This window comes from Castor canadensis, chromosome 9, assembly GCF_047511655.1.
Source record: "Castor canadensis chromosome 9, mCasCan1.hap1v2, whole genome shotgun sequence".
In the NCBI taxonomy this organism is placed as follows: Eukaryota; Metazoa; Chordata; class Mammalia; order Rodentia; family Castoridae; genus Castor; species Castor canadensis.
Window position 1 is genome coordinate 93,142,901 of NC_133394.1, and position 17,207 is coordinate 93,160,107.

Here is a 17,207-nt window from a genome sequence, read left to right on the forward strand (position 1 = left end):
AGTGAATAAATAAAAACAAATATTTAAAGGCATACCCAAAATACCACTATCCCCCAACTCTTTTTCCCCTCCCTAAAATGGGATAGTGCTAACTACTCCCACATGCATACATCATATTTTTTGTTTCTTACTTTAGGCTGTGGGATTAAAAGTAAACTACTAATCCTCATTTGTCTGTCCCATAAGAGTGTTGTGATGATGAAATGTGCTCATGTATGTCAAAGAAAATAAAGGTGTGGAGGTAGTAGTAGCAGTTGTTCAACGGTAGGGGGAGATAGCGTACAAACTCCGAGAAAGCATTCCGGCCGTGCGAGCAAGTTTGGTGCCGTGAGGCTCCCGTAGCCCGCCGGAAGACTCAATCTGGCACCTCCTCCGAGTGTCCCACGTGCTGCTTCCGGTCTCACTTGGAAGAGTCTAAATCGTGACTGGGACTAATTATAGCAGCCGGCGGCTCTGCGAACTTGCTTAGAAGGGCTCGTCGGGGAGCCAGTCTGCTGCCAGCATGTCTAGCAGGAACAACAACAAACTGCCCAGCAACCTGCCGCAGTTACAGAACCTGATCAAGCGGGACCCACCGGCATACGTCGAGGAGGTGGGAGTGGGGCGCGGCCGACGCTGCAGGCCAGGCGCGGAGGGTTAGATATCTACTAGCCGCGGCGGCGTGGAGTGGAGCCGGGGTTCTGGCCCCCTGTGTTCTGGCCCCGTGTGTTCTCCTCTGAGGTTCAGGGGTCGCTTCCCAGTGGAGAAGGGTTTGGAGGAGCCTTAGAGTTTGTTTCTCACTGCCTAAAAACATGCGGTGCCTTTGGATTTTCTACCTGATCTGTGGACCTACTACCTTGGAAACACCGCTTAAAAACTTCCTTTTGCCGTAGGGTTTAGTTTAGAGGCGGAGATAAGGGGCTTATTCTCAGCCTCCAGCTCCCATCAGGTTTGTCAGCCTCGCCTTTTCAGAAACTCCTAATATGAATTAGTGGATGACTGGTGGATTAAGATGCTTTTGTCCTTTTCCAAGAGCCCGCTCTATGGCCTGAGCTGTGCCAGGAAGAAGTAGGAAGTTCTCAAGATGCTAGAGTCAGAATCTGGAGTTTAGTTTATCTAGTTAAGCCAGGATTCTTAGCTCATTGGAAGCTAGCATGACGTGGATGTCAGAATTTGCTTTGGGAAAAAATGAGGCCCAGATTGTGAAGGGCTTTATGTACTGACCTCATGAATTGTGAATTTTAAATGAGTTTGAGCTATGAAGTGACAAAATTAAGGTGGTGGGGTTTTAAATTAATTTTGATTCATTTTGGTAGGTACTTCCGACACCCATTTGTCTCATAAGCATTACACACATCTCTCTCTTGGGCATTTACTGCAATTGCTTGTTTGTGCTGCTTCCTTGCTCCATTGTGGTTTGTTCAATAGCTACTGCAGTTCATCTTCTGATTGCCCTTCTCCCTCAAATTTGTATCTTTTCACATACAATTATTTATGTGAGTGCTTTTTAGCAAACAGTTGTTCAGGTCACAAGTATAGAGCCTTCTCAGGCATCAAGGCAGTGAACAGTAAGAAGCATGTACAAGTAATTAGTAATGTAGGCAATGCTTTGAGATCATTAAAGTACTGTCCAGTTATTGACAAAGAAGTAAGTTGAGAGCATTGGCTTCACAACTAACTCACAACTCTGTTTCTGTTGTTGACCATTTGTGTGCTCACTGAGGCCATGTGCCAGGTACTTGTATCTCACTCCTTTATTCCTAGCTAATCAAGAGGCAGAGATCAGGAGGATCACAGTCCGAAGCCAGACTGTCCAAATAGTTCACGAGACCCTATCTTGAAAAAATCCATCACAAGGCTGGCAGAATGGCTCAAGTGGTAAGAGTGCCTGCTACAAGCGTGAGGTCCTGAGTTCAAACTCCAGTGCCACAAAAAAAAAAAGACAGAAAAGCCTTCTTCTCTTGGACTTCTGTTCTAGCAAGGGTAGACATACAGTAAGGACTGTGATGGGAATATGATAGAATAGGAGGCTGCTGACCAAGACACCATGAACAGAGAAGGATTTTCTGCAATGGTGATATTGTACCAGACAGGTCAAGAGCATTCTAGACAGGAATGACAAGAGCAGAACTTCTTGGTGGAAAGAATTGGAGGGGAACAAGTGTGACTGAACTGTAGTGGGCATAGAGGAGGGCAGTGAGGGCGATTATGTGGGAAATGCACGTCACTCAGGGTCTTTTTGGGGAGCCATAGAAGTGGTTTAAGCAGGGAAGTGACCTGACCTTACTTATGTTTTAAAATTTTTACCTTGAAAGTTCTATATAAAATGGATTGTAGAGGAGCAACACTGGAAACAGGGTATTCTAGTGGGTGTTGGAGTAGTCCAGGCAAGGAGAGACCTGGTGCCACTGAAATTATAAGTAGAATTGGGAAAAGTTGGCAAGTTGGCACTACTCCATGTGGAGGTATAGCTTGCAGGATTTCCTTGGGCAGTGGATTGGGGAATGGAAGGAGGGGGAAGGAATGAAAGATTTTTTTTTAATGTATATTTCTGCACCTATAGATGATAGTGCCATTTACCAAAGTTCATTTATTTGAGAAAAATATTGTTGATTACCTGTTGTATGCTACTCACAGTGCTGAACACTGGGACTATAGTAGTGAATTGTGTTGGTAAAAATCCTACCCTTGCTAGATTTCATTATAGTAGGAGGAGACAGATATGTAATAGCAAGTCAAATGATTCAAGTGATGGTAAATGCTATGAAGAAAACACAAGAATGCCTGGTGGGGTGGGGGGAAGGATGAAGGAGACCTTGAACTTTTAAACAGGATAGATAGGGAAGATCTTCAGTAAAAGTCTGAAGGGGGTGAGGGAGAGCTGTGCATCTATTTAGAGGAAGAGCAATCTAGGTAGAAGGAACACCCAATATAAAGACCCTAGGGCAGGAACGTGCCTGGTAGGTTTGAGGAACATAAAGGAGGTTGTTGTAGTTCTACTCGGGAAAAGAGGAAAGAGAAAGTGATACGCAATGAGATAAAGCAGTATTTTACAGAGTTGGCTGTTTTTAAGAACTTCAGCTTTGCTCTGAGTGGGATGGTAGCCTTTACAGGATTTGAAGCAGAGGAATATTTGAACAGCCTTGCGAGAACAAGGTCACCATGGCTTGTTTTCAGGATGGACTATACATTGGGGGCAAAGGTAGAAGTAGAGATGTCAGTTAAGAGGCTTGGAATCATCCACAGTAAGAAATGGTGATGTCTTTGGCCAGAGGGTCAAAGAAAACCTTGGGGACTCCCATCATTTAGGGGCTAGAGGGCTGCTGAGTAACTAGCAAAAAGGACTGGAAAGACTGCCCATGAAGTAGGAAGAAAACCAGGTGGTGTCCTAGGAGCCAAGTGCCAACGGTATTCTCAGAGGGAGGGAGCAAGAATGTCAGATGTTGATGAGTGGGATAAGATAAGCAGTGAAAAATTACCCATAAATTTAAGAATGTAAATATCATTGGCTACCTTGATAGGAGCAGTTTGGGTAAACAAATGGGTGCAGAAATCTGATTAGAATAGCTTTAAAAATGGTTGGAGTATGATGCCATTTTTATGAAATGTCCAGAAGAGGTGAATCCATAGAGACAGGAAGAGGACTAGTGGTTGCCAGAGTCTGTACAGGCAGTCTACCACTTGAGCCATGCTTCCAGCCCTTTTTGCTCTAGGATTTTTCATATAGTGTCTCACATTTATGCCTGGGGTGGCCTGGGTCACCATCCTTCTATTTATGCTTCCCACATAGCTGGGATGATAGGTGCATGCCACCATACCAGCTTTTTTATTGATTTAGATTGGGTCTCGAACTTGGACTGGCCTCAAACCATGCTCCTTTGGATCTCAGCCTCCCAAGTAGCTAGGATTACAGATGTGAGCCACTGCACCCGGCTTGTACAATTCTTTAAAAGAGTTTTTCTGAAGAGGGGGAAATGGGCTGGAAGTTAGAGAGTGAAGTGGAATTCAGATTGTCTCAAAAGATGGTAGAAATAAAACAGCAATCTACATACTACTGATGGGGCAGAACTAGAGACATAAGATTCAACACTGGGAGTGGGGACAATTAAGGAAAAGAACAAAATTAGTCTGGAGCTCTAGAAGTAGCATCAAGGAGAACATGCTGAAAGAAAATGATGTAGCCATGTTTCAGGAGAGAACCACAGTCAATGGAGCATTAGAATGACTGGGCTGCTTAAAAAGAGTTATATGTTCCTACCCTGAGAATTTTGGGATACACTGGCATGAAGATTAGAGTATGGGGGATGAGGAATGGCCTGGGAGTCCTGGACTTCTGTGATTACTGATGCACATAAAGGGCAGAATAAGATTAGTTTTTATCATCTCAAGACAGATAGCACAAAGAGTACTGGGGCTTTCTCAACCCTCTCAGTGGAGGTGTGGACTCAAGAAATATGGTCTCATGTGAATCATGCAGTCTACTTTTTGACTCCCTATACTTGGAAAAAACTGGAGGCCTAGGAGTTTTGTCAGGGAAATGAATTAAATGTAAGCAGATGTCAGACAGGTGAGTAGATAAAGTGAATTTGGAGTTCACTGACTAGTGAGGGCTTTCTCGTAGAAAGATTTATCTCTTCTTTCTCTCACCCACAATTTAAACATGACTATGAGAGGCTGTGGTGCAGCTGAGCAGTAGAGCACACATGATACCCTGGGTTCAATCCCCAGCACCACAAAAATAAAATAAAACTTGGACTATGGAAGGAGAGTAACTATAAGGCATGGAACTGAGGTTTGGCTGACCAGTTCCAATGTTTAAACCGTTGGGTTGTTGTCGGGACTAAGCATAATTAAATGAGCTGATGTACATAATAAGCTCTGCACATAGCAAGTGCTAAGTAGATGGAAGCTATTGTCATTTCATTAACACATCCTATCCTGTTAAAGTCTTTGTGGGTATTTCAAAGAGGAATTTTTGACAGGAGAGCTTCATGTACTTGAGATATACTTCACATTTTCTGGCCTGGTATTTTTCTGCTGATTTGAGTGCTCTCCATACGTGGTTCATGTTGTAAATGACAAAATGGCCAGAATCTGAGTTTTTTTTGACTCTTGTTTACTGTACTTTACACCACACTACCTAAACTTCTAATGATAATTTCAAGGATCTTTGGATTGTCTGTGATGTGCTTAGATTTTTCAAAACTCATTTGGAGATAAGGAAAAAGAAGTATTTTATATATTTAGTCCCATCATTTTCTCTGTGCCATTGTCAAAGACTTTTTTTCTGTATTGGGAGAGTCACATAATAGAGGATTACAAACTTAAATTTTACTTCTCTACAGTTTCTCCAGCAGTATAATCACTACAGATCTAATGTGGAGATTTTCAAGTTACAACCAAACAAGCCAAGCAAAGAACTGGCAGAGCTGGTTATGTTTCTGGCACAGGTAAGCTAATTTCTGAATAAAATAAATTTAAAAAAAATAAAAAGTCAATTCTACACAATTTGCAGAATATTTTTTTCAGTAATACTTCATTCCATTTTGGGGTAGAAACTTAAAATTTTCCTAAAGCTTTCCCTTTTGCTGATTTTATTTTCTTCCTGTGGCGTGTTAGAAGATTTTGCTACATCTTTTCATAGAACCAACCAGAAGAAAACTATCAAGGGTTTTCCCCCAAATTCATCAGACAGGCCAGTTCTCGGTCGTGTCACACACTTTACAGAGAATAGAGCTGTGAGAATGCGAGGAGGAAATGGCACACAGGGAAAAACTGGTGGCTCCAAACCATCTGCGTCCATGGAACAGCCTTCGCTCTCCTTCTTCATCTGAATTACAGGAGAGAAAGAGAGACTTCAGAAGACCCTTTGCTTTGTTACAGATTGGCCACTGCTACCCAGAACAGCTGAGTAGCTTTCCTCAAGAGCTGAAAGATCTTCTCTCCTACAATCACACTGTCTTGGATCCAGATCTTCGAATGGTAGGAGCAGTATTGTGTTCATGGTTGCACACAATAATGTGTTTAAATGAGAGCAACCTTCAGCTAACCCTGTTTTAAAAATGTAAATCAGAACAGTCATTCTGTCCTAAAATTCTTACATGGCTTCTCATTTATACCTACAATAAAATTCAAACTTATTATGGCCTGCAAGTCCTACCTGTGATCTGCTTCCCACCTTTGTTTCGTAGCTCATCTCCTTTTCTGTTACTTTTCTCTCTGATCTTTCTGTTCTTCCCATATGCTAACCCTGCTGGGGTGCTCTTTTCTCTCTTTTGAATAGACAATTCCTTCTACTCATTTAAATCTCATATGCCTGAAGAACACTAATTATAACATGTAGTTTTTATAGTACTTAATTCAATAAACTTGTCCATTTAAACAGCCAATTTAAGCTTGAAACATTTGCACATTGACCTTGGGTGCTGTTGGAGATCTTCTGTACCAGCTCAGTGTACCTGTTTCTGCCACATGCTATGAATGTCATCTGCTAATGACTCTCAGATGCCCATCCTCTGAAGCCTTGGCCTAAACTAAATGGGAGTCCTAGATCTGGGGAATTGCCCTCCTAGCTGATTATCTTGAGCTAGGAAGCCCAGCCCCTTAACTCATGGTAGATCTAGCTCTGTTGAAATTTGTGCTTCCCAGTGATTGGACTAAAGCTAGTCTCTAGCCAAGGACACATCTTTGGCTGAGTTTTTTTTCTTGCTCTGGCCTGCTTACTTCCCTTCCCTTCTGAGAGCACACTCCTACAATACTTGTCACAAGTCAGTCTCTGCTTCCAGGCAGCCCAACCTAAGGCATTTTCAAATTTAATACATCTGCCCTTCTAACACCTTTACAGCAGGTACTTGCACAAATAATTTTGATCACAAACATGTCAGTATCCTATACCAAAACTTGTAAGATGTGAAGTTCATAGGTTCCACTGTGTTTCTTATTCTTAAATTTTCCCAGGCTTTATGTAATTCTGTCATTTTATATTTCTCTAGGATTTTTTTTGTCTCCCCAAGACAGGATCCTACATACTACCCAAGCCAGTCTGGAACTCCTGGGCCAAGCAATCCTCCCACCTTAGCCTCCTGAATAGCTGGGACTATAGGCATGCCCCACCATGGCCAGAAACTGTAGTTTCTTTTTTGTTTGTTTGTTTTTATAGTACTGGGGCTTGAACTCAGGGCCTTCACCTTGAGCCATTCCACCAGCCCAATTTTTTTGATAGGGTTTTTTGGGATAGTCTTGTGAACTGTGCCTGGGCTGGCTTTGAACTACAATCCTCCTGATCTCTGCCTCCTAAGTAGCTAGGATTATAGGCGTGAGCTACCAGCACCTGGCGGGTTTTTTTAAATTAACTAGGCCCCAAGAGGAAAATACCATCTCAGACAAGCCAGGGTTTTCAGCAATTGACTTAGGAACGTGGGCCGTTGCAGCCCAAGGGCTTCAGACTCCCATCAGTTGAAAGGCTTCTATTTTTCTTTTGCTTTTGCTTTTTCTTTGCTTCACCCTTTCCCCTTTCCTTTCTGGGGTTGAACTCAGGACTTCATGCTAACTAGGCAGGCACTCTACTACTGCTTGAGTCATGCTCCCAGCCCTTTTTGCTTTCATTATTTTTGGGATAGGGTCTCACTTTATGCTTGGGCAGGCCTGAACCGTGATCCTCCTATTTATGCTTCCATTGTAGATGGGATAACGGGCATGTGCCACCATATCCAGCTATTGAATGAGATGGCGTCTTGCTAATTTTTTGCCTAGACTGGCCTTGAAGTGCCATTTTCCTGATTTTTGCCTCCCAAGTAGATAAGATTACAGGTTTAAGCACCTGGCCTATTTATTTGGCAGTACTGGGGTTTGAACTCAAGGCCTCATACTTGTTCAGCTAGCCACTCCACCAGCCCTAGGCTTTCTCCTTTGTTGGATAACTTTTCAAGTCCTCATAAGTCATTCAGATTTGAGGTTTTGGTGAAGAGAATGGTGTCTTTCCAATTAATTAGATATTCTTTAAGTTTTGCATGACTGGCAGTATCCAACCAAATTGGTCTGTGGGCATGTTTATTAAATACATGTGTGCATATATTTCTCTACTTCATTTTATTTATTTGTTTGTTTATTTCAAGATGGGGTTTTGCTATATTTTCTTTCTACCTAGTTTGTTTGGCTATTTATTCAGCACTTTTGGAATCCTTTCCAAGTTTTTGTTTACTCTTTCCTGCTTATATGGATAGAGACATATTTTTTGGTGGAAGAAACAAATACATATGTATATTAACTTAATAAAGTCAGTAAAGATTGAACTTATGTTTCTTTTTATTTGACATTGTAACTTTCTCTTAAAGTACTTTTTGTTGACTTCTTTTTGAGCCTTACTGTCTCCTATCTATATTGTTGCCACATGGCTGGGGGAAGTTTCTTAGTACTTACAGCAGTGCTCCTGCTGTTTTTGGAAGCATCCTTATATTCTGGCAGAAATAGTTACAAACCCGTTCTTACTGTTTTTCCTGCCCCAAGATATGGAATCAACTATTCTCCAAGGATTTCTTGTTTCTTCTAATGGAGAGAAGTATTAGAGACCAAAATTTGGGTGATAGGGCTCCACATGGAAGTTGGTGGTAATCAAGAGTGTTACAAGTACTGATGGGCCATTCACAGTGCTAAAAAAGAATGCCTCGTGTGAAGCCACAGACTTACGTTGATTATTCCAATTTAGGGTATTATGTTATTGTTGCCTCAACTGTCTTATCCTGTGGATTCTTTGGCCATTAGGGTTTTTGTCATACTAAGACATTCTCCACAGAGACCTTGCTTGGACTGGGCATTGTAGCTCAGTGGTAGAGCACTTGCCTAACATGTAGAAGACTCTGGGTTTGATCCCCAGCACTGAAAGAAGGCAAAGCAAAAAAACACTCAGAGAGGCGTTACTTGACATCTCTCTGAAAAGTTGCCCTTCTTTAATCAGAATTTACCAATCTTGTTTATTTTATTTTACTTCCTTCATGACAGTTATCTAAGATACTCCTATGTATGTGGATCTCCTGTTCTGTTCCACCCTAATGTAAGCTCAAGAGAGGGCAGAGACTGTCTTTTTTTAAAAAAAAAAAAAAAATAGGGTCTCACTATGTAGCTTAGGCTTGCCTTGAACTCACGATCTTCCTGCCTCAGCCTCACAAGTGCCCAGAGACTGTTCTGGTGCTTACAATAGTGCCTTCATTAGTAAAAAGCATAAAGCTCTTTGGAACATGTATGATCCATTTTTTCGTTTGATTAACTTTACCATTGTCTTATAGTGTGTTTTCTTTTCATCCCTGAGACCTTTTGCAAAGCTTTGATCTTGCTGAGAAATAAGAATCTCATCAATCCGTCAGGTTTGCTGGAGCTCTTCTTTGAACTTCTGCGTTGCCATGATAAGCTTCTGCGAAAGGTAAGAGCAACAACGTTTTCTTCCTGCAGCTTCTTCTTTCTGAAGGTGACCAAAACACACAGCATTCAGAGTCACTTGGATCCTTGATGCTTTACATCATTGGATGAGTTAAGAGTAATTTTAGTAGAAGAAAATCAACCATGTGCGTGTGCAGTATGGTATTAATAGCTAGCACATACTGAGTGCAGACTGTGGGCCAAACACCACCCTCAGCCTTTGTGTAGAGGCCTCACAAAGACCTCTGATATAGAGATTATTGCTATTGTGACTTGACATATAAAAAGGCTGAGGACCAAAGAGATAGAGTAATTTGCCCAAGGTCACCCAGCTTCTGAGTGGAGGGGCCAGAATATAAACCCAGGTAGTCTGGCTCCAAAACCCAAACTCTTAACAACTGTACTATGCTGACTAGCTAAATCAGGACGTGAACACTGGTAGCTACCTGTTCTACCCAATAAAACTTAACTTTTCTTCTTGTTAGATTTTTCTCATGACTTTGTATTTGACCAGCAGCTGAAGGTTTATGAAGCACATTTTCTTCATGCAGTGCTGGAGATTAAACCCAGGGCCTTGCACTTGCTAGGCAAGCCCTGAACCACTGAGCTATATCCCAGCCATTATGAAACAGAATAAAGAAAGAAAAACTTAAGTCTACATTCATTGATCTAAAATTTTTTCAAAGTTATTAAGAGACTGCTACTATTTGATTTAAGCACATAACACTTCTGGTCTAAGTTGTAGACTAGCAGTGGTCCATGGGAGCATGTTTGGGCATCAGTGATGTTTGTATTCCCAGAATTGTCATGCATTCATTTAGGTGCTCAGTAAGTGAAGTAACTTTCTTTTTCTCTTTTAATAATTTTATTGAGGTATAATTAACATGCAGTTTATCTGCTTTGGTGGTTTTTAATATAGTCACAGAATTAGGCAACTGTTACCACAACAAATTTTAGACCAGTTTTGCCACTCTAAAAGAAATCCATTCTATTTGGCAGTCAGTCCTCCCCACCTCCCTCACCCCCATCTCTTCCAGCCGTAGGTGGTCACCAATCTACTTTTGGCCTTTATAGGTTTGCTTGTTCACATAAGTGGAGTCATACAATAGGTGGTCTTTTGTGACTATCTTCTTTTACTTATCATAATGTCCTTTAAGGTTTGTCCATGTTGTAGCATGTATAGGTACTTTCATTCCTTTTTATTGTCAAATAATATTTCATTGTATGGATATAACACATTTTAACGGACAATTTGTTGCTTATTTTGTGTCTATTATGAATGATCCTGCAATGAATATTTATGTGAACACTGATGTGGAAATGGGTTTTCATTTCTCTTTGGTAAATACCTAGGAGTGGAATTATTGGTAATAAAAGTTCCATGTTTGACCTTTTGAAGGAAACTTTGTTTTTTAGCTGCTTTTTGTTTGTTTGCTTGCTTATTTTGGATCTCTTGTGATAGAATGAGCAGTAGGTAAAATTAAGTCTTTCTGTACATTTGTACTTTTTTTTCAAATTTAGCAAGGTCAGAAATGTTGGTTAGGTTTCATGTGTATGTTCTGTTTCTTTTCCTCAGACTTTATACACACATATTGTGACGGACATCAAGAATATAAATGCAAAACACAAGAACAATAAAGTGAATGTAGTAAGTACCCTTTTGTTTTCTGTGCTTGCAGCATCGTGCCATCAGTGTATTCAGCCCTCTCTCTCTGTTCTTCAGATATTGCAGAATTTCATGTATACCATGTTAAGAGACAGCAATGCAACTGCAGCCAAGATGTCTTTGGATGTGATGATTGAACTCTACAGAAGGAACATCTGGTAGTAGAAACATGAATTTCTCTCTTGAGCAGATCTTTCTTTTCATTTGTAAATAATGCAGAACTCAATACAATCTATTTTGATCTTGTGCTCTTTAATATACCTCTGTCAAAGATTAAGTTGGAATTTAAAGTACAGATTGATAACATTGGCTACCATTTCTTGAGCATGTGCTGAGATTAGGCACTTTACATTACCTCATTTGGCCTTTAGAATAACTTGAGAAGAAGTGTAGCTAATCGGGAATTATCTCCATCTTATCGGTAACAAAGTAGAGATTAATAGATAGAGTTTAGCTATTAAGAGGCAGAGCTGAAATTTAAACCCAGGTCTGTCTGACCTCAAAATCTGTGCTACTGGTCTGCTACTCTGAAGATTTTTAAAGTAATTCATGTTGTATAAGTAAAATATCATGCTTTATATACTTTTATTTTGTTGCTGCGGTCCTTAAGTCATGATTTTTGCTTTTTTTTTTTTTTAACTGTAAAAGTAATAATCATTGCAACAGAACATTTGGAGAGACTAGCAAAGTGGGGGTTTTTTGTTTGTTTGCTTGCTTGTTTTTTAATTACATATAATCTCACCACCCAGAGATGATCACTGTTAATATTTTATGGTAAAAGGTGAGGGTCTTTTTTATTTAACGTGCATTTATAAGGTTGGAATTTTGCTGTATTGCAGGGTTTTATTCCTTAATTAATTGTCCCCACTTACCTTGAGTAGGTTGCTAATAATTAAAAATTCTTCAATATGTCATCTTAATGGCTGTAAATCTTTTATCATAAGAGTGAGCTAAAATTTAATCACTTCTCAGACTTTTGGCTAAGGTCAAATGAAGAGTGGGCTAAAATTCACTTAAATGTTCCACTTGTAGTTGACTAACTTAGCAACCCATGATTCTTTAAAATATTAGAGTAGAAAAATTCTAATGCAGATGTATTCATTACGTTGTTTATTTTGTGCCGTTGTCTGTATTATGAAGTGTAGTAGAATGAAAATTTATTTCCATACACTCATTGTCTCCTTCCAGGAATGATGCCAAAACCGTCAATGTTATCACAACTGCATGTTTCTCTAAGGTCACCAAGGTGAGCACTTCTAAGACTGTGTATAAGCATTGTTGTAGAGTGGTCTGTTTCTGTGGATGGAAGGTGAGGACACAGTGATGTGAGGAAGAAGTGGCATGAGGACAAGGAAGTCTGTTTAATAATGCTTGCTTGCTTTGTACTCAGACTGCTTTCCTGGGTCATCTGTGTTTTAGAGGAGTCAAGTGTGAGTATCACAAGATAATTAATAAGTTTTTCCCTGTGATTCTTTTCTCCTATTGGGCTTGGGCACAGTTGATAGAAATTAAAGGACTAAATTTGACTTTGTGTTTGAAGGGCTGTGATGTCACTTTTCTTGTGGGGGATATACAAATTCTTGACAGTGGAAAAAGGAAGGATACTATAAAAATCTAAGTTTTTATGTAGTTAAGGGTTTTTGGGGTTTTTTCGATTTTGTTTTTTTTGGAGTGTTGCAGATTGAACACACGGACTTGTATATGTTAAGCATGCCCTTTACCACTGAGCTATACCTCTAGCCCTAGTTAAAGACTTTCAAAAATTACATATTTATGGGACAAGCGACATCATATACAGATTTAATTGAGAAAAAGCAAAAATCTTACTGCTCTTTGGATTTTTTTTTTCTTCAGATCCTAACTTGTATAAAGTGTGAAGGAAAGTATTTGTTCTTTGTTGTAAGCTGAGTTAAATAGACTTTTTGCTGATTGGTCTTTAGATATTAGTTGCTGCTTTGACATTCTTCCTTGGGAAAGATGAAGATGAGAAACAGGACAGCGACTCAGAATCTGAGGTTAGTTTAGTCACAGATGCTTCTGAATTTTACTGCTCAAGTAAAAAGAAATTTGTATGTTACTTTTGTCCTTTATTGAGTTCTGCCATGTAGAGATTTTTGTAGCAAGTAGATTGGCCAAATAATAAGAATAATAAAAAAAATCCGTCCTATTCTCTATTTTTAGTTCTAAAGCTATACCTCTATTTTGCTAAATAAATTTAGAATAAAAATGGCTGCCAACCTATTTTTTTAGGTAATATCAATATCGCAGAAGTTTACAGTGGGAGAAGGAAGGGGAATAAAATCATGGTTCCTTTAAAAGAAAAATCAAGATTTATGATGTGGTGAAATTTTTTTAAAGTACTAAAAAAGAAGAAATTCCTTAAAAAAGAAATCTCCCTTACCCATTTTATCATTTTGGTAACTAGATCTGAAACAGGTGATTACATCTTTTAAGTGATGTGTAACCACATCACTTTTTCCACATTTTCACTGTGGAAAAATTTCAGATACTATAAAAGTTTTCTTGTTGTTTCTACTTCCCAGTTCCTTCCTCACAGGTAATCATTTTGTTTCCTGTGCGTTTATATGGATATGTATATGTAGTCTTATGTGTGTAGGAGGCTTATTTCCATATACTCATTGTCCATACACTCATCTGAATAGCATGTATTCTTCAACTTGATTTCTTTGTGTCAATATATATAGTACTAACAGTGCATTTAGGTCTTCTTAAGAAACAACCTCCACATATTTTAGAATAAGAATGTTTTATAGTTTTTTTAAGCATTGCCCTATTAATAAATACTTGTTTCCAGTTTCTTTCAAATAAAACAAAGTTGTGCTGTCCTTATGACACTGAAGTGAAAAGCAGAATATAAAAGTCACTGCTGCAGTGAAAATGGTTGTATATGCCTTGTTTTGCACACATGCATGCATAGTTTTTACTTGATTTTAGAAGTTGTGATCATCTTTAATAGGTGTGTGCAGAATATAAGAACCAAAAGGTAGTTGAAAGGTTCCCATGTTGCTTCTGTGCAGATTTTCCTTGTTTCCAGTTTTACAAAGTAGTTTCTTCTTCAGGATGAAGGACCCACAGCAAGAGACCTACTAGTACAGTATGCCACAGGAAAGAAGAGCTCAAAAAACAAGAAAAAGTTGGAAAAGGCAATGAAAGTGCTCAAGGTGAGTCTTGTACCAGAGAACTGAGGTAGGGATCACTGCAGTGCAAAATATGTAGTTTTTAGCCAGAGCTTTCAAGGCTTTGAAATTGAGGACTAGCAATTTGTAAAAACTGAACCATGTGTGTGATGAATATTTAAGCACTAATTTTTAGTGAATAAATATTTGGCTGTAGCAAAATCTGTGACTTGAACAAATCAGTGTGATTAAATTCACTGTATTGCTCTGATCAAAAGGTTTTACTAGGACATCTTTTCTAGAGATGTCCTATTAGAAGACACAGGAGTGAAGTACATGTGATTCCTTATAATGAGTAATCCGAATATCCTTAGTTTGGCCTTTGTATGTTTTTTAATGTTTATGTTTCTAAATCCCTTCAAGTCCTATAGGTACTAATGACTGGACCATTCACAAGTTTCAATCTTTTTTTTGAGACAGGGTCTTGCTATGTAGCCTAAGTTAGCCTCAAATTCACTTTGTAGCTCAGACTGGCCTCAAACCTGCTCTCTTTGTAGCCTCAACCTCCCAAGTGCTGAGATTACAGGTGTGATCACCATGCCCAGCTCCATGGTTTGCTTTTTTTCTTTTTGCAGACAGGTGTTTGAACTCAAGGCCTACCCCTTGAACCACTTTACCAGCTTTTTTTCGTGATGGATTTTTTTCAAGATAGAGTCTGGAGAACTATTTGTCCAGGTGCCCCTAAACCGCAATCCTCTTGATCTCTACCTCCTGAGTAGCTAGGATTATAGGTGTGAGCCGCCAGTGCCTGACTAAGGTTTACTCTTAAAAGACAGAAACTCTTTACTTTGTCCAGTTGAAAGATCTCTAGAACAAGAATTTTTTTTCTTTCTTTTTTGGTGCTAGGGATTGAACCCAGGACTTTGTGCATGCTAAGCACACTGTACAACTGCATTTTTTAAAATAATTTTTATTGTATTTGTCACGAGTAGTTTTTATTTATTTATTTTTTGGTACTGGAGATTGAACTCAGGACCTTTGGCTTGCTAAGCAATCCTTCCATCACTCGAGTCATGCTCTCAGTCCCATTTTTCTTTTAAATAGTGTGATGGACTTGATAACAGCCTTTAACACATTAACACTTTGAATTCCATAGACATTTATCACTGTAGTTCAGAATGAAAAGTTTTTTCTCTCCCTCTGTTTTAGAAACAAAAGAAGAAGAAAAAGCCTGAGGTGTTTAACTTTTCAGCTATTCACTTGATTCATGATCCCCAAGGTACTATAATTATGATTTCCCAAATTCTTTGTTGGCCTTATCACCGTCTGTTTGGGTTTTTGTTTTCAGGGTTGTCAGGAAGTATAAGATTCCCAGTACTTACGAGCAATCAATAAATGCTAGTTGTTATACTTGATTGTAACTAAAGAATTATGTTGTCAAGCAGTGATTCCCAGTCTTTAACAAAATAAGAAAAATGGGGATGATCAGGTCTCTCTGAGATTCATATCTTTAATAACACAAAAGTAGTAAGATACTGTATTTAACCAATGAAAATTGGTAGTCCACTATTGGTCTTTTTTTTAAGCTGATCTGTGGGGACCAGGAATGTGACTCGAGGTAGAGTGCCTGCCTAGCAAGCACAAGGCCCTAAGTTCAAACCCCAATACAAAAAAAACAAAAAGAAAAAAACTTGGTCTGTGGAAACTAAAAGTCTAAGAAGCTCTGTTCTAAAACCCTAGCTCTCAAACTAGAACCGCCTAGAGAATTTATAGATCTGTACTGATGTTTGAGTCCTGTTAACCCTAGGATTATAATTTAGATGGTATGGGAAATGGCTGGATGTTTTTTTTTCACTATTGGGTTTTGAACTGAGGACTTCACACCTGCTAAGGTGCTCGACCTCTTGAGTCAGCCCTTTTTGCTCTAGTTATTTTGAAGATGGGGGGTCTCACTTTTTGCCCAGATTGACTTGGATCACGATCCTCCTCATTTATACTTCCCACTACAGCTGCTGACAGACTCATGCTACCACACCCAGCTTTTTTCTGGGATAGGGTCTCACAAACTTTTTGCCTGGGCTGTCTTGGAACTGTGATCTTCCTGATCTCAGCCTCCCAAGCAACTAGGATTATAGGCATGAGGCACTGGTGCCTGGTGGATGTTGGGAGTTTTAAGTGCTGTCTTTAATGTACTATAACATTTGCTAATGCTTGCTGTAGATCAGTGCTTCTCAAACTTTAATGTGTCTACAGATTACCCGGGTAACTGGTTAAAGTGCCCATTTGATTCAGTGGGGTTTGGGTGGGGCCTTCTGCATTTCTAAGAAGGTCCCTGATGGACTGGCTGCTACTGGTCTGTAGACTGCACTTGCATAAGCAAGACACTAAAGAGGTATTAAGAGGAGTACCTGTCAGTCAGTCTAGAATCTTGCTAAAAGCTTGAAAATCCTGAAGATGTGACTTTGGGCAATATTGAGGCTTTTCCCTGTGCCTGTTGGATAATGTACAGGCTATGGACCACAGTGTACTTCTTTAACCTCCTTTTCAGATTTTGCAGAAAAACTACTGAAGCAGCTAGAGAACTCTAAGGAGAGGTTTGAAGTGAGGATGATGCTCATGAGCCTAATCTCCAGATTGGTGGGAATTCACGAGGTTTGAAGTACATTCCGTTTCTCTTGGTAGATGTTTCAAGTAGAAAATTCTTGGTGAAAGGAAAGCTATTAGGTAGCACAGTGTCATAACTTCAGTTCCTAACCTCTTATACCCACACAATTAGCAGAAGAATACAGTCTTCCCATCTGAAAAGGCCTATTTTTGCTACTGTTTTCTTTTGAATAAGTCTGAATATTAATTTGTACATACATGCAGTTTATGAATAACTATTTTGTGTTCTTTGTACTTTCTTCTTCACTTTATATCACATATACATTTTCCTAAGCCAGAATAACCCACATATTTTTATTGACTCTTACTATCTTTCACACTCTGTTTAATCCTTCACGGCTTTCTTGACT

General features: G+C 39.4%; 1 protein-coding gene across 1 annotated transcript in view; it reads left to right on the forward strand.

Annotated features, from left to right (window-relative positions):
• Positions 1–376: 376 nt before the first annotated feature.
• Sdad1 (SDA1 domain containing 1) overlaps positions 377–17,207 on the forward strand; it is a 30,218-nt gene continuing 13,387 nt past the window's right edge. Inside the window, exons 1-11 of the mRNA XM_020186167.2 lie at positions 377–592; positions 5,325–5,429; positions 5,863–5,961; positions 9,284–9,394; positions 10,967–11,038; positions 11,114–11,214; positions 12,245–12,302; positions 12,997–13,071; positions 14,137–14,238; positions 15,403–15,472; positions 16,742–16,845. Of these exons, the coding sequence (XP_020041756.1) occupies positions 503–592; positions 5,325–5,429; positions 5,863–5,961; positions 9,284–9,394; positions 10,967–11,038; positions 11,114–11,214; positions 12,245–12,302; positions 12,997–13,071; positions 14,137–14,238; positions 15,403–15,472; positions 16,742–16,845 (987 nt within the window). The 5' untranslated portion in view covers positions 377–502. The remainder of the gene's footprint in view (positions 593–5,324; positions 5,430–5,862; positions 5,962–9,283; positions 9,395–10,966; positions 11,039–11,113; positions 11,215–12,244; positions 12,303–12,996; positions 13,072–14,136; positions 14,239–15,402; positions 15,473–16,741; positions 16,846–17,207) is intronic.